Here is a 21,008-nt window from a genome sequence, read left to right as displayed (position 1 = left end):
CCTGAGCTGGGGGCTCATCAGCTGAGATGAACAGGAGGCAGGTGAGACCTGTTGTACCATCACAGCTGAACTTGAACAGGACTGGGTGCAGCCTTGAGGACTCAAAGTGAGATATTACCAACCATAAAAGAAAGCTCTAGCTTTTACATGACAACAGGGTGCTGTTTTTCCCAGGTTGTCCAAATCCCTAGAGAGACAAGGTCCAGCTTCGTGGGGTGTCTTCTCTGAACTCTGGAGCCCAACCTTCCCTTCTGTGTGGCAGCTCAGATGTATTTCCAAGGGTGAGCTGCTGTTTGTTTTAGGTGATCTCTGGCTCTTCTATTTGTAGGTAAGGAACATGAAAAACAAGGATGAACGCATGAAAATAATGAGTGAAATCCTCAATGGAATCAAGGTGAGCAGTGGAGTGGGGAAGTGCTCTGAGCCATGGGGCAGGACAGGAGATAGGATATGCAGTGGACAAGGAGGTTTCTGAGCACGTCGGGAGCTGGTGATGGAGGGGCTGGCCACCAGCAAGCTGAGTGTGGAGGGGGGATGTCCTGTGAGGCCAGGACTTGCTCACACTGGTCATCCCACAGATCCTGAAGCTTTTTGCCTGGGAGCCGTCATTTGAGAAGCGAGTCAATGAGATCCGGGCATGCGAGCTGAAGGACTTGCTGAACTTCAGTTACCTGCAGTCAATCTCTACCTTTGTGTTCACGTGTGCCCCCTTCCTGGTGAGTGCCAGCAGGTTTGGGGAGGGCTGCACCTTCCTCAGAGCTGGGGTTGTGCTGTGTCCAAGGGGATGGGGAAGTTATAGTCCTGCTTGCTGGCAGGAGAGCCATGATTGGAAAGAGGTTCCATCAGAGTGGTGAGACAGGGCCCAAAGAAGAAGGGAAGCAGAAGAGGAACAGGTCCCCAGCAGGAAGGCACTGCTGAGGCCTTAGGGGAGCATAAGGGGCTGGGCTGCACTCAGCCACACTGATGGTGGCTTTCCCTGCTATCTGTTCTAGGTCTCCTTGGCCAGCTTTGCTGTCTATGTGCTGGTGGATGAGAACAACATCCTGGATGCACAGAAGGCCTTTACTGCCATCTCCCTTTTCAACGTGCTGCGCTTCCCCATGGCCATGCTGCCCTTGGTCCTTTCTTCCCTGGTGCAGGTCAGCTCTCACATAGGGCAGGGGGAATCTCATGATACCTCTGCCCAAACCAGCACATGGGGCTCAGGTGTGTTATGGACCTGGGTCTTAGACACCCAGGAGTCCGTGCAGAGGACTGCTGACAGTAGGGTGGGACAGGGCTCACATATGTGATGCAGGCTTGGGCATCAGAGGTTGGGACTGGTGCTTCTTGGGTGAGGGGTGTGTGTATGCGGTGCTCTGCTTACAGGGCTCCTGCCAGCCCACCCAGCTGTGCCCCGTGCCCACACACCTGCACCCTGTGCCCACACACCTGCACCCTGTGCCCACACATCATCCTCTTTCTGCCATTGCAGACCAATGTGTCGACTGCAAGGCTGGAGCGCTACCTGGGGGGAGAAGACCTGGACACCTCAGCTATCCACCACAACCCCATTGCAGGTAGGCTAACCTCCAGATTAGCCTCTGTGGGTCACAGGGTGGCCCAACCCTGGGCTTTCCCAGCCCTGAGGGATGGCTCTCTGCTGACAGGCAGTGCTGTGCGTTTCTCGGATGCCACCTTTGCCTGGGAGCAGGACGGCAATGCTGCGATAAGAGAGTGAGTGCTCTGTGCCATTTTGGGGGCAGATGGATAGGGAGAGGGAGTCTTTGTATGTTAGTTGGGAATGGCATTCACTGCTCCATGCTGGTCCCATGCTGCGTCTTCAACTCTCCTGTCTTCACAGTGTCACCCTGGACATCACACCTGGGAGCCTGGTGGCTGTAGTGGGAGCTGTGGGCTCAGGCAAATCTTCACTGGTGTCCGCCATGCTCGGGGAGATGGAGAATATCAAGGGACACATCAACATCCAGGTGAGAGGAGCCGGATGGCACGGTGAGCTGTGGGGCTGCCTGGGAGCTCAGTGGGGAGGCAGCAGGGCAGGAACGGTCCCAGAGCGGTGGCTCAGGGCAAGGAGAGGCTGCAGGACAGGCAGGCAAGGAGGTGGCAATGCTCAGGCTGATGATCTGACGAGGTAGCTGTTCTTGTGTCTCTCCTGCCAGGGCTCCATGGCCTATGTCCCCCAGCAGGCCTGGATCCAGAATGCCACACTGAAAGACAACATCCTTTTTGGGTCGGAACTGGATGAAGCCAGGTATCAGCAGGTCATCAAGGCCTGTGCCCTGCTTCCCGACCTGGAACTGCTGCCTGCAGGTGACCAGACAGAGATTGGAGAGAAGGTATCAGGCCCAGGCACTATGGGTTTCCCATAGGACCTGCAGCAGGGGACAGAGCTGTTTCCCTGTGACAGCCAAGGGCTCAGAGAGGTCCCTTCCCTTCCAGGGCATTAACCTGAGCGGGGGTCAGAAGCAGCGAGTCAGCCTGGCCCGGGCAGTGTACAATGACGCAGACATCTATGTCCTGGACGACCCCTTGTCTGCTGTGGATGCTCACGTTGGCAAGTACCTCTTCGAGCATGTGCTAGGGCCAAAAGGACTGCTGCAAAAGAAGGTGAGCACCCATGCCTACCGCCCCACCACCCGGCCAGGCAGGAGTTGAGCATCCAGGGAGGGCACTCATGTGAGGCTGCAGCAGGCAGGAAAGGCCTCATGGGTGCCTAGAGGGGTGCCCTGTGTCCTCCTAGCCAAGCATTGATAAGCAGAGGTCCCCAAGGGGCAGATAGAGAGCCTGCAGGCCCGAGGCTGGGGGCAGGGTCTGCTCTAATGCTCATTACCCTGCAACCATTTTGTTGCAGACACGGATCTTGGTGACACACAGTATCAGTTTCCTGCCCCAGGTCGATAACATCGTAGTGCTGGTGGCGGGAGCAGTGTCTGAGCACGGCTCCTACAGCACCCTGCTTGCAAACAGGGGGGCCTTTGCTCAGTTCCTGAACTTGTACGGCAGACAGGAGGAGGATGCTGTGGAGGAAGATAGCACAGGTACTGGGAACACAGTGGGGCTGCGGCTGTTAGAGGGGCCATGTGTGTGTTTTTGGGTTATGAAAACCGCAAGACGTGGTCCATCAGTCTGGTCTGGGTCTATCCAGCCCAGACCCCTGTGGTGGCCACTCTGAATCCTTCCTAGCTTCTGGCAATCTTCAGCACAAGGTCTTTCTGTCTAAGATTTGCACCCAAGCATTGTATTGAACAGCCAGCAAAGGAACTGTCTGTTTTTTTCACTCCTTTTTAAGTTCAATTATGTTTATGGGTCCCATAATCTTATGTGGCAATGGGCTCCATACCTTAAGTGGTGCTGGGGTGAGAAAGACCCTTTGGTTTATTTCAAACATCCTGTTGGATAACATTTCATCTTTATCATGTCTCCCAGTGCTATGTGGAGGATTGGTTTCAGGTCAGGTTACCAGGTGTCCAGTTGGAGCCTGGCTATTGCTAGTCTGTCCCCACAAGACCCATCTCCACCTGCTCAAAGCAATGCTTCTGAGCTGGAGTGACATGGCCTACCAGATCTTGCATCTACTAAACTAATGCAAATCTCAGATTGAGGTCCCACCAGTGATACTGGGATAGGTCAGCAACAGGGACTGCCTCCATGCAAACCTTTAGCCTTATGTCCCCTGTCAGTTCACCCTCCAGCACAATGGATTTCTTCCTCCTCCTGCTCTACTGGGCTTGCAGCAGGGCTGGAGAAGGTGTGATGTGTGGTGGTAGGACACGTCCTGGGCCTGGAGTGTGCGGTGGAGCTAAGTGCAGCAGAGGCATGGTGCCTGGGATCTGCTCTCTCCTCAGTGCCTGACCCTACCTTCCCTCATCTCTGTGCTTGTAGCTCTTGCTTTAGCTGGGGATGAAGAGCAGGGTGATGAAGATGTTGATCCTTGTGTGGAGGAGGGCCTGGATGATGTGGTGAGCATGACCCTGAAGCGAGAGGCCAGCATCTGTCAGAGAGAGTTCATTCGCAGGTGGGTACTTGACCTGAGGTCTCAGCTCTCTCTACTGGCCCTTGCACTGCTCCCTCAGAGCTGGAAGTCTGAAGGCTTCACTGGGGGGATTCCTGCAAAGGAGAGACTGGGAGCCTCCCTACCTGCTCCTACCACCAGTTGGGCTGGGTCAGGAACATCTGTTCTTGCCTTTATTCACATTAGTGTGTCACAGCCTTACTCTGTGGTCCTCCCTGAAAGGGAGCATCCAGCACCCTGTGACTAACACTGCCCATCACCTCCCTGCAGCCTTAGTAAAAGCAGCACCAGTTCCCGGAAGAAGACCCAGGAGGAGCCCCCCAAGAAGCTGAAAGGTCAGAAACTGATCGAGAAAGAAGCTGTGGAAACTGGCAAGGTGAGGAGAATGGATAGAGTGGGCACTGTGCTGCCCTGGCTCAGTGCTACAAGACTGTGGCTCAGAGAAGCTGGTGCTGATGTTCTGTGGCCCCATTGCAGCCAAGAGGCATTGAAGGAGACAGGGCTGGGTAAGGTGGTGGAGGGGAGCCCTGTTGGCAGCAAAGTGGGAGTCCCAAGGCTGTGCTGGGTGTCACTGGACACAGTTTGCTGGGCAGCAGTGATGGGCTGAATTGGTCTACAGGTGAAGTTCTCCATGTACCTGCGGTACCTGCGTGCTGTTGGCTTGTGGTATTCTTTCTGGGTTGCTATGAGCTATGTTGGCCAGTACGTTGCCTATGTGGGGACCAACCTGTGGCTTAGCGCCTGGACTGATGACGCAGAGCACTACTTGAACCAGACCTATCCCGTGGAGCAGCGAGACCTGCGGATCGGTGTCTTTGGGGCACTGGGGGTGTCACAAGGTGAGCGTGGGGGCACAGGGGATCCCGCTCATCTCAGTCTGTGGTCCAGAAGGGATAGGGCTTGCAAGGCCTGCAGCTAGCAGTGCAGCAATGAGCAGAGGGCCATCATTGTGTCCATCTGCCTGCTGCTGCCTTCCCTCCTGCTCCTGGCTCAACTGGGGACAGATGTCAGGGTGAAGCCAGCATAAATTTCCCCAAGAAGTTTGTATTGCCCCCTTAGGTTAAAGATCACTGTCCTTAACCAGCCTGGAGATAGTGCCAAGGCCCAAGGTTTTCCAGAAGGGTTAATGTTTCTCCCCTGTGGTGGGACACAGTTACCGGGGCCTCTGAAGAAGGTGGGATGCAGGACTATCACAGTAACTCGCTGCAGAGCTGCTGGCTTGGAGCTGCTTGATGTGTCCCTCGACCGAAAGCGTGCCTGAGGCCAGCATCACACCTGAACTGGTGGTGACTGCTCTGTGCTCTCCTTGCAGCTCTCTTCCTGCTCCTTGCAACCATCCTGTCTGCTCGTGGTGCCAAGCGAGCCTCCCGGGTGATGCATCAGCAACTGCTCAGCAACATCCTGCGCGTGCCCATGAGCTTTTTTGACACGACCCCGACTGGGCGCATTGTGAATAGGTTTGCCAAGGTAAGAGAACAACCCCAGCATGGAGAAGGTATTCATTCTGGCAAGTCTGGAGAGCGTTGGGTGGTGGCATAACCCTGCTCCTGTTCAGCACTGCACAGGGTCTGGAAAAGACCAGAAGGGCATGGTAGATTTAAGGCTGCCTGTGAGGCAAACCACGCCCTGGACTATGCTAGGAGGAGAGTGTCCAGCAGATCACAGAGAATTATTATCTCCTCTGCTCAGTGCTAGGGAGGCCACACCTGGGTACTGTGTCCTGTTTTGGGGCCACCTGGTCAAGAGGGATGTGGAGAAACTGAAGAGGGTCCAGAGTAGATTACCAAGAGAGGTAGGAGCCTACAGCTCCTGTCCTGTAATGAACTGTCGTTCTGGTTATGGGCTGTCAGCAAATTATATGGTCTTTGTCATGTAAATGAGACTTGTAAAACGAAAAAGAAATGGTAAAGGAGGGAGAATACAGACAGGCAGTTTCAAGTGTGCTGCCACTTCACTTCTTTGGTGCCATCTCCTGACTTCTGGGAATAAAAACCTCTCTTGAGCACAAGCCTATGGGCCTGCTGCATTTACTCTGAGATGAGGGAATATATGATGCCCAGCTGGGAGAGGAATGGTGGCCAGCTGGATACATGAGTGCACCTGCATGGACCTGGGGTCAGCCCTGTTTGTCTTTCTGCCTCAGTTCCTGCTCCTGCATCCTGAGTCCTAGGATGCATCCTGCATCCCAAAGCTGGTTCATGCTACAAGGCAATATTATTGAAAGCTTCTCTGTTAAATCAGCTGTTCCCAAGATAAGACCTGTGGCCCTAAATGGGATTGTAACCCTAATAGCACTATTTTTGCTAGTGTCTGGCACTTTGTTATCCTGTCGGTGTGTAGGAAGCCTGTACATGTGGGGCCTTTGGGCTTTTCCCTCTCTCTGAGATCACTGACTGCTTCTCCCCACTTCTTTGCATGCTCCAGGACATCTTCACGATAGATGAGACTATTCCCATGTCCTTCCGCAGCTGGCTGTCCTGTTTCATGGGCATCATTAGCACATTGCTCATGATCTCCCTGGCCACCCCCTTCTTTGTTGTCATTATCATTCCCTTGAGCATCTTCTACTACTTTGTGCTGGTGAGTAACTGGGGCTTAAAGGAAGTTTCTGCCCTGCTTAGAGCAGTATCTTTGTCGCTGCCGGGCTTTGTGTTGGTAACCAAGCTGTGTCGCTCGTTCTAGCGCTTCTATGTCTCCACGTCGCGTCAGCTACGGCGTCTGGACTCTGTCACTAGGTCTCCCATCTACTCCCACTTTGGTGAGACAGTGTCAGGCCTTTCTGTGATCCGGGCCTATGGACACCAACAGCGGTTCCTGCAGCAAAATGAGAGCACCATGGACATCAATCAGAAAAGTGTTTACTCCTGGATAGTCTCGAATAGGTAAGCTTTATTCCTTATGCCACAACACAGCCTGCAGCACCTCTGCCCAGGGGCTCCTGGGTTCTGAGGGAGGTCCTGGGATGCTGCAGTCCTCCCTTTTGATCTTGGACTGACGGTCTGTGTAGGAACTAGGGGAGTTTGGGATAGGGACACCATCTGTAGGAAGGAGACATTTAGGGTGATTTCAAAACTCAGAATGTGGCCCCCTATGAAGTGTTCAAAGCCTGGTCAGGGTGAGCTGCGCTATCAAGGACTGAGATGCTCTTGATGGGTTCTGCAAAGAGGCTGATGCTCCAGGCCATGTGGGAGTGCGATGGGGTCACTGTGTGTTGGTGGTGTGTTACTGTTACATGCTTTGGGTGTGTGAGGGTTGTGCAGCTGGGGCTCCTCTGATACGTGGCATAACCAGCACAGGAGTTTCCATGTGAGACCCAGGGACTGAGAGATAAAATGAACCTTCTTGCAGAATTGCCCACAAATCACATTCTGTGTAGGTGCAGGTACCACATGTACAGCGCTAGGCTCAGGGCTGGGTGTGCAGGGATGCTGATGGGATGCTCATCTTACTGGTGGACCCTGCGTTGGGTGCAGGCAGAGGCAGAAGCCTTTCCCACCACCTTTCAGCTGTCCTTTTCTTGTGCAGGTGGCTGGCCATCCGTCTGGAGTTTGTTGGGAGCCTGGTGGTCTTCTTCTCTGCACTTCTGGCAGTGATCTCAAAGGACACCTTGGAGGGCGGCATCGTGGGTCTTTCTATCTCTTCCGCCCTCAATGTGAGTCAATGAAACCTTTTTCTTGTTCCAAGACAGGGCTGTTCCTGGGAGCTCTGGGATGGCTGCAGATGCTGCCCTGCCTCTGGCTCTGGTCCATGAAGAGAGGGTTGGCTGGGGTGTCCCATCACCTGGGGAGCTGCTATGGAGCCAGGGGAGCACACATACCAGTGTGACGGGGATGTTTGCCACCGTGGGGAGGAGCATGGTCCTGCTGTGGATCAGAGATGCTGCAGCAAAGCCTTTGAAGAGCTGGGGAGAGGAGGCTGTGGCCAGGGAGTGGATAATTGAGGGCAAGGCTAAGGATGCTCGAGCCCAGGCTGAATCCCTGAGCTGAGGTGGAAGATGAGTGTCCTTGGGTCCCACTGGTCTCTGCATTCTCTGGGCTCTGTCCCACAGGTGACCCAAACACTGAACTGGCTGGTGCGGACATCTTCAGAGCTGGAGACGAACATTGTGGCTGTGGAGCGGGTACACGAGTACACGAAAGTGAAAAACGAGGTGAGGGTCCAGGAAACACCTGCTGCACAGCTTGGTGCTGGTCAGCATCGTGGGGTGCAACCCCCATAATGTTCCTGTGCCCCCAGGCTCCGTGGAAGACAGAAAAGCGTCCACCCCATGGCTGGCCCAGCAAAGGCGAGATCCGGTTTATTGACTACAAAGTTCGTTACAGACCTGAACTGGAGCTGGTTCTTCAGGGGATCACCTGCGATATTAGGAGCATGGAGAAGGTTTGGACCTCTCTGCCTCTACCCTTTCCCTACTGATACTGTGTTAAAGTTGTTTCTGTGGGCTGGGGAGGGATGGTGATGGGATGTGGCTTCTGGGGACTTGAGCTGCAGGGCAAGGGACCAAAGGAGACAGTCTGGGATATGGTGGTTGCAGGTGCAGGACAGGAAGGCCCACCAGACCAAGACAGAGAGCATCTGCCCTGTTTTCTTCAACCCTGTCAGCTGGTCTAAATAGCTGTTTCCACAGGTTGGGGTTGTGGGCCGGACTGGGGCTGGAAAATCCTCCCTCACGAACTGCCTCTTCCGGGTGCTGGAGGCTGCTGGAGGGTCGATCATCATTGATGAGGTGGATATAGCAACAATTGGCCTCCATGACCTGCGCCAGAACCTCACTATCATCCCCCAGGTGAGCTCACCCCACCTTCCCTTTTCCCACTGCTGTGCATCCTACCCAGGCTCTGTTGCCTGGATGCTGCATTGCCCTTAGCGCATCCCTGGGTGCTGTGGGGAGCCTCAGGGCCTATGCCTTCACCACCTCCCCTGCCTATGGCAGGCAGTGGGGTGGACAGGATGTGGCCAAAATCAGGGGCCTGCAGCAGCTCCAGGACAAACCTGGAGCCATTGCCCCTGCTGAATGGCCATGGTGTGGCTGAACATGGTGCTGTCCCTGGCAGGACCCTGTGCTCTTCACTGGCACGCTGCGGATGAACCTGGACCCCTTTGACCAGTACACAGATGAGGAGGTCTGGAAGGCCCTTGAGCTGGCCCACCTGAAGTCATACGTGCAAGACCTTCCTGAGGGGCTGCTGCATCTTGTGAGCGAGGGAGGGGAGAACCTGAGGTGAGTGGAGGAGTGGAGGCATGCTGAGCTCCCCTCCCTTCCCCTGTTTCCAGGGAAACAGCAGCCTCGAGCAGAGTGGCTGTCCAGGGACAAGGGCAGAGAAGCTTCTGAGTGTGAAGGTGGGAGAAAACGGTCTAGGGGTCAGAGCTGGTGCTCAGTGTTGGGGAGCCAGCATGAGCCAATCCTTCCCTGGTGGCACAGAGAGCAAGACATTGAGGGACGTGGTGCTCGGGATAGCAGATGATCAGTTGGGGCAGGGCCAAGAAGTGTTGGACAAAAATGACGGTGGGGTCAGGGCAGCACGTGGGAGTGGGCTTACAGATGTGCAGCACCTCCTGTCTGCCTTGTAACTCATGTCCCCCACCTCATCCCAGTGTTGGGCAGAGGCAGCTGGTGTGCCTGGCCCGGGCCCTTCTCCGCAAAGCCAAGATCCTCATCCTGGATGAAGCAACAGCAGCCGTAGATCTGGAAACTGATCATTTAATCCAGACAACGATCCGGAGTGAGTTTGCTGACTGCACTGTCCTCACCATTGCCCACCGCCTCCACACCATCATGGACAGCAACAGGTACTGTGGCACAAGGGGAATGAGGCTCTGGACTCTGGGGAATGGGGCAAGAGGTAGCCAGCAGCAGAAGCAAGGGTGCAGCCTGAGGGGTAGGGGTGGATGCAGTGCCTGGGACAGCAAAATACAGAGCTTCCAGGAGAGTACAACAGAGGGATAGGAAGGATGGCCATGTCTCTGGGGAGAAAGAGTTTTGAGGATTCTTCTTTACAGTCACAAGCCATAGAGTTGTTCACACTTTACGTGTGTCAACCTGCCAGCACAGGAGGAGAGCTATGCCCTCACCTCTGTGCTGAGAGGTGAACCACCTAACGTGGCTGTAGGAGGAGTGAGCGTTGGTGGGGCTGTAGCGGTGGTGCCAGCAGAGCTATCAGCTCAGCCCTTCTTTTCCTGCTGCCAGGGTGATGGTGCTGCAGGCCGGGAGGATTGTGGAATACGACAGCCCTGAGGAGCTGCTGAAGAAGCAGGGCATCTTCTCTGCAATGGCAAAGGATGCCGGCATCACAAATGCAGAAAGCACCATGCTGTAGGTGGAGCGGAGCAGCGTGTGGGTGTGTGCACAGACAGGCAGCTCCCTCTCGCTGGCACTCAACAAGCAGGCACCGGCATCTTCCTGCAGCCAGCTTGCCCAAGAGTTTGTGTCTCTGCAGTGGGGAAGCAGAGATGGCAGCTTCTCTGGCGGTCAGGGACAGAGGATCTGGACTTCAGGGGACTGCTAACCTTGCCACCGCACCCTACCTGCTGTGCATGGGAGGGATCTGGAGCTGTGTAATTTATTACAGTATAGAAAATTTATCTGCCAAGCAGGGAGACCATGACCTCCCTCTTAGGGGGTCTTAGTTTTTGTACTTGACCATGCCAGGGAAACCTAGCTGAGAGATGCTTTAGCAATAAGGAATGAAATTTAGAGTTTAATCTGAAAGTGAATGTTGTAATTTATTTACTTTTTTGTAACAGTTTCTAGTCTTTCAATTAAAAGTCTGACTTTAAGGCATGCGAAATAAGCCTCCGGTTAGCTTTAAACCTGGCTACAGTTTGGGGAAAGTTGGTAACACAGATTACGCAGCCACATGTGGGCAGGGAGTCCACATCCAGTGGCAAAGCCATAACCAGGCATGAACCACTCTGGGAGTGGAGGTGAAGCCAGGGCCCGCCTGCCTTCCCTGTGGCTACAGCTCCCTTTAATTGTAGTGCAAATAAATGAGGTAATCCCTGAGGCTATCATCACCACCCATGGAGCAGATTTTGGGCTGTGGCTCCAGATTACAAACCTGACTGTAGTGGAGACAAACTGGAGAGGTGCAGGCACACGTGTGAGCTACACTGACATGCACGCACAGAAAATACAGTGGTTACTGCTGACAAATGCTTGGCCCTGCTTTGTTCTTAGGCATGAAGGCCAGGAGCTGTAGCACTGAAATTGACTGGGGCATGCAGGGAGTCTGTGCCCATATGTACACTGCCTTCTCACTTACAGCAGGGCAAACCCCTTCACCCCAGCTGGAGGCAGGAGGGACACAGCCACCCACAGTGCCAGCTGAGTCATGTAACACACAGCTGGGGGGGAGGGTAGTGTAATCACTTCATCTTAATGAAGATCTTTCCTAGAAGGGTTTCCTAGTGCCTCAGCTGGAGCTGGCACAAACACCAAGGCAGAACCATGCTGGACTCCACCAAAAAGTTTTTCCTGACCCTGCAGGGTCTGCATGAACTCTCCCCAGCCCAGCACTGGCCATGCACTCCTCCCAGCAACCCCGACACTCATACACGCACAGCCTATACACAAGGGCAAACCTTTATTTACAGAGCAGCAGTACAGGGGACGCAAACATGGCCCCAAGGAGAAAGGAGCTTCCCTCCTTCAGGGCATGGCAGCAGTGGGTAAGACACACCACCCCTGCAAAGGGCACCACATTCCTCCCAGAGAAGGCCTTGCCCACGCAGAATGCCAGCACTGTCTCACAGAATCACAAACTATTAGAAGTTGGAAGGGACCTTAAAAGATCATCTAGTCCAACCCCCCTGCCAGAGCAGGATCACCTAGACTAGGTCACCCAATAGGTGCTGCTAGCAGCAGAGCTAGGAGAGGGCCAAGCCTCTGGCAGACCAAGCCCATTCCAGCTGAGAGCTCTACGCCTAGCAAACCCCAGAGCTGCTTCCCCAGGCAGCGTGTGGATGTCCCACCCTAAGGTCCTGCACAGACAGCTGAGACCAGGCTGCTGCTGCTGCTAAGGTACAGGGAGCATGTTCACAGGGCCTGGGTTGCTTTTAACACTATTTGCCTAAAAATGGATCCTGGAAACTCAGCATTAGCCATCCACAATTTAAGCCTATAGCAACTCCTCAGCCTCAGTCAAGCTGTTCCTTCCTGGGCCACGGCCCCATGCTTTGCTCCCCTGCTCCCAGGCTGGATACAGCAGGATCACAGAGCACATGGTGAAAGCAACTTGTCCCTGTCCTCACACAAGCTGCCTGCTCCTGCCAGCCCACCCTTCTTTCTCCCCCAGAAGGGGAGGTGGCAGCCAGTGTGGTGGGGCCCAGGAGCACTTCATGGCTGCAATGGACACAGACTCAGGGCAAGCAGTGGGGGCTGCAGGGCTGGCCAGCCTCACCTGAGACGGCTGGCAGTCCCAGCAGGAACAAGGCACGGGGTGCAGGCTCCTGCCCACTACCTCACGTGTACTCTGTCTTCCGGATGTAACTGGAGGGCACATAACCCTGCTTCCCATGTGCCTCGGCCAGCCACCACTCCCGATTGCCTGTGATGTCCTCAAACTGCAGGATCCTGAGTCTCTGGTTAGCTGACACGCTCAGCTCGTTGCTGTTTCGGCCTTTGAAGGTGTAGAGAGCATAATAGACCTGCCAAAGAGACAGAGAGCACACGTCAGTTGCATGGCCATGACACACAGCCTTGCTGTTGCACTGTACAGGATATGTGGGCTTTTGCTCCTCTCTCCAAACAGCAACAGCCCCATCCCCATCCTGGCCTCCAACAGAGCTGCCCCCACCTGCCTACCTCCATTTCCAACCAATTTCTCTTCCTTTGCACCTCTGGTGCTGGGAGAAAAGGTCTCATCCCCCATCTCAGCCGTCTAGGACAAAGCAGCCTGGACCTCCCATCTCTCCCTGGTCACTACCAGGGAGGAGGACGATTCAGCCCCCACTCAAGGGGGCCAGCCCTCAGCATCCCCAACCCTGAGGGCTCACCTGGTTGCCCTCAGACTCGCTGCTCTCTAGCCCAGAGTCTCTGTCCTCCACCGAGGATGCGGGTCTGAGATGTACTTTGGTGGGGTTCCCATTGCGAGAACTAGGGCTGCAGCCGAGCTCAGGGCGGCTGTAGCGGCGCTGAGATGTCACTGTACCAGGCTCCAGTGGGGCTGTCCTGCCACCAGAGCCAAGCTGGGGCAGAGAGGGGGAGTCTGTCTCTGAGAGGGGCTGTGCGGACTCGTATGGGTCTGCTGGAGCGGCAGAGTCCTGCAGGGGTCTCTGAGTGAAGGTGACAGCTGCTCCACTGGGGCTGAAGGTCAGCGTGGTGTTGCTATGGGGAGACGAGCTGCTGTGCTCTGACTCGTTGGAAGAGTGGCTGCCCATAGAGACATCCGACTGGCTGCGGCGTGGGTTGTAGGGCTTCAGAAAGGAGCTGTACACAAAGCCCTTGGTCACTGCAGAGAGGGAGAAAGAGAGGAAGGGAGCTCAGACTGGGGACTGGCAGAGGGGAGTTGCAGGAGATACTGAGGGCAGCCACTTACCCCCGTTGTCTATAAGCCAGCGATTCTGGCTGCCCATAGGGTCCTTCTTCTTGATGACACCCACGATGTCTCCTTCCAGCAGTGAGACATCCAGGTCTTGGGCAGCATTGAAATTGCGGTCTGCCTGGAAGAGACTTTCTGGGGGATAGTGAGCCAGGAGGGCAGCTCGGATGTCATCTGACTGTAGGAAGTAGCTGGGCTGCAGAGGAAAAAGAACAGGCGTGAGTGGTTGTCCCAGGCTCAGCAAGCCCTGACCTGGGGCAGAGGAAACTCACCAAGCCAACAAGGGGCTGCCGCCGTGCAGACTGCCGCTCCACACTCTTCCTTTCAAAAGGCTTCTTGGGAGCTGCCTGGGACTCTGGGAAGAAGGTGAAGGCCTGGAGCTGCTGGAGGACTCGACTGTGCTCATCCTGGAAGATGGCAATGAGGTTTCCCTCCCTGCCAGACACCTTCAGCAACTGGAACCAGAACAGGGTTGGGGGTCATGGTTAGGTGACTGCTGCTGGGAAAAGTGGCCAAGAGCTACAGCAGAGACCACACCAGCTCCTGGGCCAAGCAAGGCTCTGAGCCCTGCCTATGATTTGCATCAGGCCCAAATCTGCAGTCCTGCCTGGACCCAGCTCTGAGTGATCCCCAGACTCATGACCTGAGATTCTCCCAGGCTAATGGTCTCCTGCTACTGTTGCAGGAGCAGCCAGAGCCTCCTCCATCTCTATGCACAACTACACCATGACCCTGCAATCCCTGCCCTGATAACATTCCACAGGAGCCCTCCCCAAGGCACCTGGGGTCTGAAACTGCAGCTTCCCCCACAGTGGGATGGGTCCCAGAGAGGCTCGGACAAGATTAGCGCTGCACTGAGCCCAGAGTGCTGGCTGTGCTCCAGGAACCCACCGACAGCAGAGGTCTCAGCTCTTCCAGGGCTAGGCGCACAAAGTCACAGTGTGCCTTGGCGTAGCCCCGCACGCAGCTGGCAAACAGCTCCTTGGCGAAGCACAGGAACTTGGGCAGCTCGTCGAGGAGCTGGGCATTGAGAGCCTCATAGTTGTTGCGGGCTGATTGTAGCTCCTCCAGCGTTCGCTTGTCCTTCAGCTTCTCTGCTCGCTCAGTGCAGTTGTGGAAGTCGAGGAGCTTGTCGAAGCGTTTCTGCACCAGCTTGTGAGGCCCTGCAAACATGCTCAGCAGCTGGTTCAGGGGTGATCTCACCAGTCGCTCTGTCCGCTCTTTCTGGTGGCAGAGATGCAGAGAGCAGGTGAGACAAGGTGCTCTCTCCTGCCATATTGCAAACAGCAGCACCTCAGCACACAACCTCGTAGAACAGCACAGGGTCCGTCTTTTCAATGGCACCCACCACAGCTCCAGAGGTCCCTTTCAACAGCAACTATTCTATAATATTATATAAATGTGCCAGCATGGGCAATGCTATGGGAAGTACCTGAACCACTTACAGAGAGCCGTAACATTTCAGGTAGGGCTGAAAAGAATGAGTATACAACATGCACGCCCAATACACATCATAAACTCACAGGCATCAAAGCTCTCAGGAGGTGAGCACCCAACAGGGGTGCTCATACCTCTCCCAGGTTGTGCTACCCTCCCTGCAGACTCCCAGGGGCTGCCCATCTGCAGCAGGCCCCCACCACATGAGAACACAGCCTCACTCACAAAGTTGGAGAAGAGCTGGTCGCTGATGAGCCGGTTCACTTTCTGGAACTGGTCCAAGTCCCCACTGCTTTTCTCTGTGCACAAGTCCCACATGCTCACTGCTGCCAATGCCTTCATGCAAGCCGACTCCTGCACCAGTGACACACAGTCAGCACAGCCATGCTTGCTGTCAAGGGTAAGAGGCTTCCCATGGCAGCCCAGACCCCCAGAGGCCACCCCCCAGCACGGTTGAGGTCAGGAGCACTGGCCAGAGGCACTGCAGGTATGCACCATGCAGGCAGCAGGGGCAGTGCATGGCGAGTGCCATCCGTTAGGCATCACACCCAGACAGACTCACCCGGACGTGCTGCAGGTAGAGAGAAAGGTCCCGGATGAAGGACTTGATCAGTCGCTCTTGCAACCGGAAATTTTTCTCTGTCTCCTCAAAAGCTTCATCCTTCAGCTGCGAGAGAAAATGTCTCAAGGGAGGCAAAGCACAACTCCAGCACCTCCCAGAGTGTGAGATGCAGGTTCTCCCTGTCCACAAGTAGGACAGCAGAGACAGGTGGTTCAGGCTCTAAGCTCACTCTGATGGCCTGGATCAGAGCTATTCATTGGAGAGAGGTGTGGGGGGACAGCAGACACCACTGCAGAAGCACTGCAGGGTGTAAGTGCACCTGGCAATTGATGTACAGATGTACACTACCTGGGGCGCGAAGCCTGTGAGATGCTTGAGGTGGCTGCTCACACGGTTGGATTTCTTGATGATAGAGTGGAAGTTAAGCTTGGAGATCTTCTCCATTAGGCTATCTTCATCCCCTTTCCGGTACTTTAGAACTAAAGAGATTGATGTAGAAATCAGAACCCTTGTCAGTACAATGCCCATGTCTTACAGTGCCTCAGCAATTGCTTTGCTGGTTCTCCCCTTCCCCAAGTTTCTGCAGCCCCAAGTGTCCCACATAACATATTGTTATCTCATATCATGTCATGTCTTTCCATATCACAGCATGTCATATCATGTTATATCACACCAGGTTATGTCATATCAGATCATAACATATACCATATCATATCATACCATACCATACCATACATCACCTTGAAATCCTGCACTGTGCCTCCTGTAATCCCCTATTTCGCTCTCTATATGTCCCACAGTTTGTAGGCCCACCATTTAAACTCTTCCATAGGATTATGCATAGCATTAGCATAAGATGACACAGAAGATGGTGTACAATAATCACGGGACATATAGAAGGTATTTATGTTGCTTCTTTAGCAAATATGAGCAATCATTACAGGCAATCTATGTCATCTCAGCTTCAGTGGGGCTATGCGGAAAGAGTAAAGTATAAGACCTGCACAAGTCAGGGGCTTCCAAAGTAAAACAAACAGGGTGGCCAGCAGGTCAAAGAGAAAAATTTCCTCCCTCTGTTCAGTGCTGGGGTTACCATGTCCGGTTTTGGTGCCTCCAGGTCAAGAGAGATGTGGGACAACCAGAGCGCCTGAACCACAGGGAGAGCTCAGGCCACACAACAAGAGCTGGGGGTGCCAGGTGGGCTCAGCCTGGCTGGAAGGAGGCAGAGGGGGATCTGCTCACAGTCGGCAGCTACAAAGGTGATGGAACCCAACTCAGCAGCGCCAGGCAATACAACGAGGGGCATCAGCCATTCAAGATGCAGCTTGGAGGCAGCCCTGGCACAGTACAGCAGAGTGGCAGTGAAATCTCTGTCCTTGGGGGTCAGCGAGAATTGGCCGGAGGGAGTGGTGGCTGATCAGAGACAACGTTGGGGACAATCCTGCTCCAAGCAGGAGGTTGCACAGGAGAGCCCAGAGGGCTGTTGCAGCCAGCGCCTCCGCAATTCTGTCCTGTCTACAGATATACCTTCAAACTTAGTCTCCAAATCTCAGTAAGACAGAGACTACCCTAGCAGATTCTCTACTTCTGTTGTTTAAAATTGGATTTTTTAAACTTTAATACATTAAATACATATTCATATCGTATGATGTCCTATCATTATTTTTGTTTTCATTTAATAGGCATATGGTCAGGAACTTTATACATTTCATCTCTCTGTATCCCAAGAAACAGCTGAAGTCAAAAGTATATTGTGTTACTCAATGTATTGTATCTCATGCTCAGATTTTTGAATGCAGCTCTTCTACTGCCCTGCTGGCAGGGCACAGTTTATTGGGGGCAGATTGGGGGCTAATGCTCAGAAGTCAGCAACCTCAACACCCCCACTCCTGTCTTTCTCTCCTAGCTCCTCACCCAGGTCTTTCCGGCGCTTGTATTCATTGATGTTGACGTTGATTTCTTTGACTGCGAGGACAGCAGCTGTGAGTGGTGCCTTGTCAGGGTGAGCCTCGGGGGTGGCACTCAGTAGCTCCATCAGCAGCAGTGGGTACCGCATCACCCTTTGCACTGGCTTGATAAGGAAGGAGCCCAGGTTAATGTAGTTTGTGCAGCCCCTGGGAAGTGAGGACAAAGGAGATGCACTAGGTTTCAGTCCAGATCTGCCACACAAATTCTGCCCTCTCAAACCAACCCAAATGAGACCCAGAACAGCAACCCCTCTAAGTCCACTGTACTCTCTAAGTCACATCACCCTCATCTCCAAACTCACTGCACTCCTAAACTGGTGCTCTCAGATCAACCCCAGGTTTCCAGACCTCACGCACACCAAGTGACCCTTCCCAGGCAGGATCCTCTCCGTCAAAAGACTCACCATGAAATCCCACACAGGCACACCCTCACACTTACCAGAGTGTCACTTGCCTCAGACTCTGTCCCACCACCACTGTGTCAGGACCACAGCCAGTGCAAGGCTCTCCTGGCTCCTTAAGGCTGACAGCTCTCAAAACCTGTTTCCTGCCCAAGACCTCCTCTCACTTCATCATCTGCCTGTGCTGCCTGCCTGAGCAGTCTACCCATTGCCTCTGCTGTGATCACACCACAGGCACCCTGCTCCTCCCAGATGTGACCATTAAGGCCTCTCAGCATGCACCCAGCCAGTGATGGGAGGTTAGTTACATGAGAGCAGGCAGGTCAGGACAGATGGACAAGTGGGGACTAACAGGAAGAATGCACTTACCACTCAGTGTACAGGCTCCTGCCGGTCCACAGAGTGCCAAAAAGCAAAGAAAAGCAATGGGTTAATAGGGGGCAGGCGTGCAGTGATGCTGCCAACGCAGTGGGTAGCCCCGGTCTCCCAGAGCAGCAGCCAGTGCTGCCAGTCCCGAGGACATTAACCTCCACAAGCTGGAGCCCTGGCAGTCCTCACCAGCCATAGTAGGGCAGTCCTGGAGGAACAGGAGTCCTCAAGTCAGGACAAGCCACCTTCTCTGTACTTTGGTGGCTTCTATTCAGACTTTAAGGAGGGTCTATGGGTGTCCCAGCACCTATGCATTGGGGCAGGAGGCCATTTGAACCTAGATCCTGGTCAACTGTACAGTGACACAGCCAGCCCCTCTCCAGTCACCACCTGAACTGCCCAAGTATTACCAACAAATGTTGGAGACCAACCCCCCTACCCCAGCCTAGTGGCTGCCACAGCCAGAGGCTCCAACCTGAGGCTATCCAGCAGGTCCAGGAGTAGTTTCTGTATCTTCTCATCCTTCTCATAGGTTTCCAGCAGCGCGATGGCCTCATCATGGTTCTGGCAATACGCCCTGTAGACACTCTCCAGCTCTTTACGCTGTGCCAGGAACACTGGCCCTGCAGACAGCAGTGAAGCAGGGCTTCAGTGTCCCCTTGGCCCCAGCTGCCTTCAACAACCCTGGCATGTCTCATGATGAGATGCCCAGTGTCCCCTTTCCACACACACAGCTTGAGAAGACAGTGTTACTAGAGCATCCTGGATGTCTCCTCATCCCCTGCTAGCATAGATACCTCAATCAATCCAGCTCTTTGAGGGTTGAGGAGTGGGGACACCGGCCACTGGAACCACACAGAGGGCAAAGACGCAGGCTGCCCAGGGCCTGAGCCGAGAAAGGTGGCAGCGCTGGAGTGAGAGTAGGACTCCCTTTGGGGTAAAGGGCCAGGGTGGGCCACAGGCACTGCATTTCTCAGCATAGAACAATGGGGGGTGGCATTCATGAAGCAATACCTACCTCCTCAGCTTCACTGCTGAAGAGATGAGCAATGATAGGGACCAGCAGTGAGTAAGCCCAACCCCAGTGACTTGCCATTTAAACTACTCTCTTCTGTCCTGCCACTAGCAAAGCACATCCCAGCCTGCTGAGTAAAGGTAACAGCAGAATTCATACCAACGGTATCTGAAGCCTCCAAGGTAGACAGCAGCTGTTTGGAGAAGCTAATTACCATGTGGATGTTTCCAAAAAGACCATCAAAGTCCATATTCTGCATCTGGGGAACAGGAAGAGAAATATCCCAGACAGGATAACATGTCCCAGCCAGACCCAACAGCTTTGCCTTGCCCTCCTGAAACCCATCAGCCCTCAGCTCACTCGCAGCCACCCAGCATGACCTGCTTTCACCACAGTGACTTCCGTGCTCACTCCCCCATCCCCTCCATGCACTGAAACTCTCACTCCTTATGTGTCCTACCAAACACAGTGCCCTCCTCTTTCCCAGAAATTTCATTCCTGTCTCTTTTCACTTGATATTCTCTCTCTCCTCCTACCAACTCTGTCCCCATACCAAGATCCCATATTTTCCTTCTCCTGACAACGAATTTAACCCACAAACTAAATGAAGAGGAACATTTCCTACCTCAGGAAATGAATCTATGATACTTGCTGCCAGGTTTCTTGCTCTTAGCAGAGGTGGGGGCTCAGCAGGATCCCAAAACAGATGGGCTATGTCTATGAGTGCAGGGAGCAGCAAAACCCATCCTGCTCCCCTCAGCACAGCTGAATTTCCCCTGTGAGATCCCATGCTGCTGGCTTGGCTGCCTCCGAGAACAAAGTGAACTCAGTATCCTCACCCCATCGGACCAGTGCTGCACCATGGCTTGCCCCCCTGCTTCTACCTGTGCTTGCTGCAGGGGGACCATGATCCTCTCCACACACATCTCCAAGTCTCTGATATAGTCCCGCTCCGTCTGGAGCAGTTCCTCAATAACCTTGGACCTCTTCTCCAGCATCCTTTGCTCTGGGCTCTCAGTGGCAGCCAAGGAGGTCTCCAAGGATGGTGTCTGGGAGGACAGGAGAGTCATCTCTGCAAGACAGACCAGCAAGATTGGCATCTTCCAGTGAGAATGCAAGGATGAGAGACAAGTAGCACCTAAACTATGCCACACGCAACCTGTAAGACTGCCAAACACAACTGTTAGATAGCAGTACTCTTCATGCAAGGACCTTTCCAGAGAGGCCATCCCCAGCACTCCCAGCCCCAGGGCAGCAAGGAGCCCCGATCTGCTCCTACAGCCTGCCCTGGCAGCACCAGTAACACAAACCTGCTCTCCCACTGCCAGCCGGGCCCAGACCTCTCTCCTACTGCTGCTCTCCAACTTTACTGCTTCAGAAAACTTGGTGGGGCTGAGCACATGCGGAGATGAGCCCCACTCCACTCCTCACCCTCTTCCCAGCTGGGCAATGGCGGCTGCCCTCTTCTCTCAGGTTGGGAACAGGGTCTCCATTCCCCAGCCTCGGGCCATTTCCATCTGAATGGCCGAAAAGGCCTCAGGCATCCACAATGGGGCTGCTGGCGGCAAAGCCTGGAGCTGGACCGCGGCGAGCAGCGCTCCCTGGGGCCGGGAAGGCTGAGGCCTTTGTCGGGAGGCTGCGGTGGGCACCCGGAGGCCCGGGGTGGCTAGATGTGCCTCATGGGTGGCCACCATGCCATGGGCGGG

The 21,008-nt window shown here is 54.4% G+C and overlaps 2 protein-coding genes across 2 annotated transcripts in view; one reads left to right on the top strand and one right to left on the bottom strand.

The window, feature by feature from the left end:
- Positions 1–328: 328 nt before the first annotated feature.
- On the top strand, positions 329–10,428 carry ABCC2 (ATP-binding cassette, sub-family C (CFTR/MRP), member 2; the record flags this gene model as incomplete). The annotated part of the gene is made up of 22 exons (XM_010193345.1): positions 329–394; positions 579–716; positions 993–1,139; positions 1,475–1,559; positions 1,650–1,716; positions 1,844–1,970; positions 2,160–2,336; positions 2,440–2,607; positions 2,852–3,038; positions 3,907–4,015; positions 4,283–4,388; positions 4,632–4,851; positions 5,325–5,479; positions 6,437–6,592; positions 6,695–6,894; positions 7,538–7,664; positions 8,061–8,162; positions 8,249–8,392; positions 8,640–8,798; positions 9,067–9,233; positions 9,608–9,802; positions 10,200–10,428. Coding segments are annotated over 22 exons (3,132 nt in total), but the record flags the coding sequence as incomplete, so codon positions are not given.
- A 2,044-nt stretch (positions 10,429–12,472) lies between these two features.
- DNMBP (dynamin binding protein) overlaps positions 12,473–21,008 on the bottom strand; it is a 26,078-nt gene continuing 17,542 nt past the window's right edge. Inside the window, exons 4-16 of the mRNA XM_010193344.1 lie at positions 20,187–20,374; positions 19,462–19,561; positions 18,763–18,910; positions 18,288–18,305; positions 17,465–17,664; positions 15,899–16,029; positions 15,551–15,655; positions 15,214–15,342; positions 14,443–14,775; positions 13,824–14,006; positions 13,549–13,747; positions 13,007–13,461; positions 12,473–12,658 (exon numbers count right to left, since the gene is read on the bottom strand). Of these exons, the coding sequence (XP_010191646.1) occupies positions 12,473–12,658; positions 13,007–13,461; positions 13,549–13,747; positions 13,824–14,006; positions 14,443–14,775; positions 15,214–15,342; positions 15,551–15,655; positions 15,899–16,029; positions 17,465–17,664; positions 18,288–18,305; positions 18,763–18,910; positions 19,462–19,561; positions 20,187–20,374 (2,375 nt within the window). The remainder of the gene's footprint in view (positions 12,659–13,006; positions 13,462–13,548; positions 13,748–13,823; positions 14,007–14,442; positions 14,776–15,213; positions 15,343–15,550; positions 15,656–15,898; positions 16,030–17,464; positions 17,665–18,287; positions 18,306–18,762; positions 18,911–19,461; positions 19,562–20,186; positions 20,375–21,008) is intronic.

This window comes from Mesitornis unicolor, unplaced genomic scaffold (genome assembly GCF_000695765.1).
Source record: "Mesitornis unicolor isolate BGI_N332 unplaced genomic scaffold, ASM69576v1 scaffold4991, whole genome shotgun sequence".
Taxonomy (NCBI): domain Eukaryota; kingdom Metazoa; phylum Chordata; class Aves; order Mesitornithiformes; family Mesitornithidae; genus Mesitornis; species Mesitornis unicolor.
The sequence above is the reverse complement of the archived record's forward strand: the minus strand, read 5'-3'. Positions and strand labels throughout refer to the sequence as shown.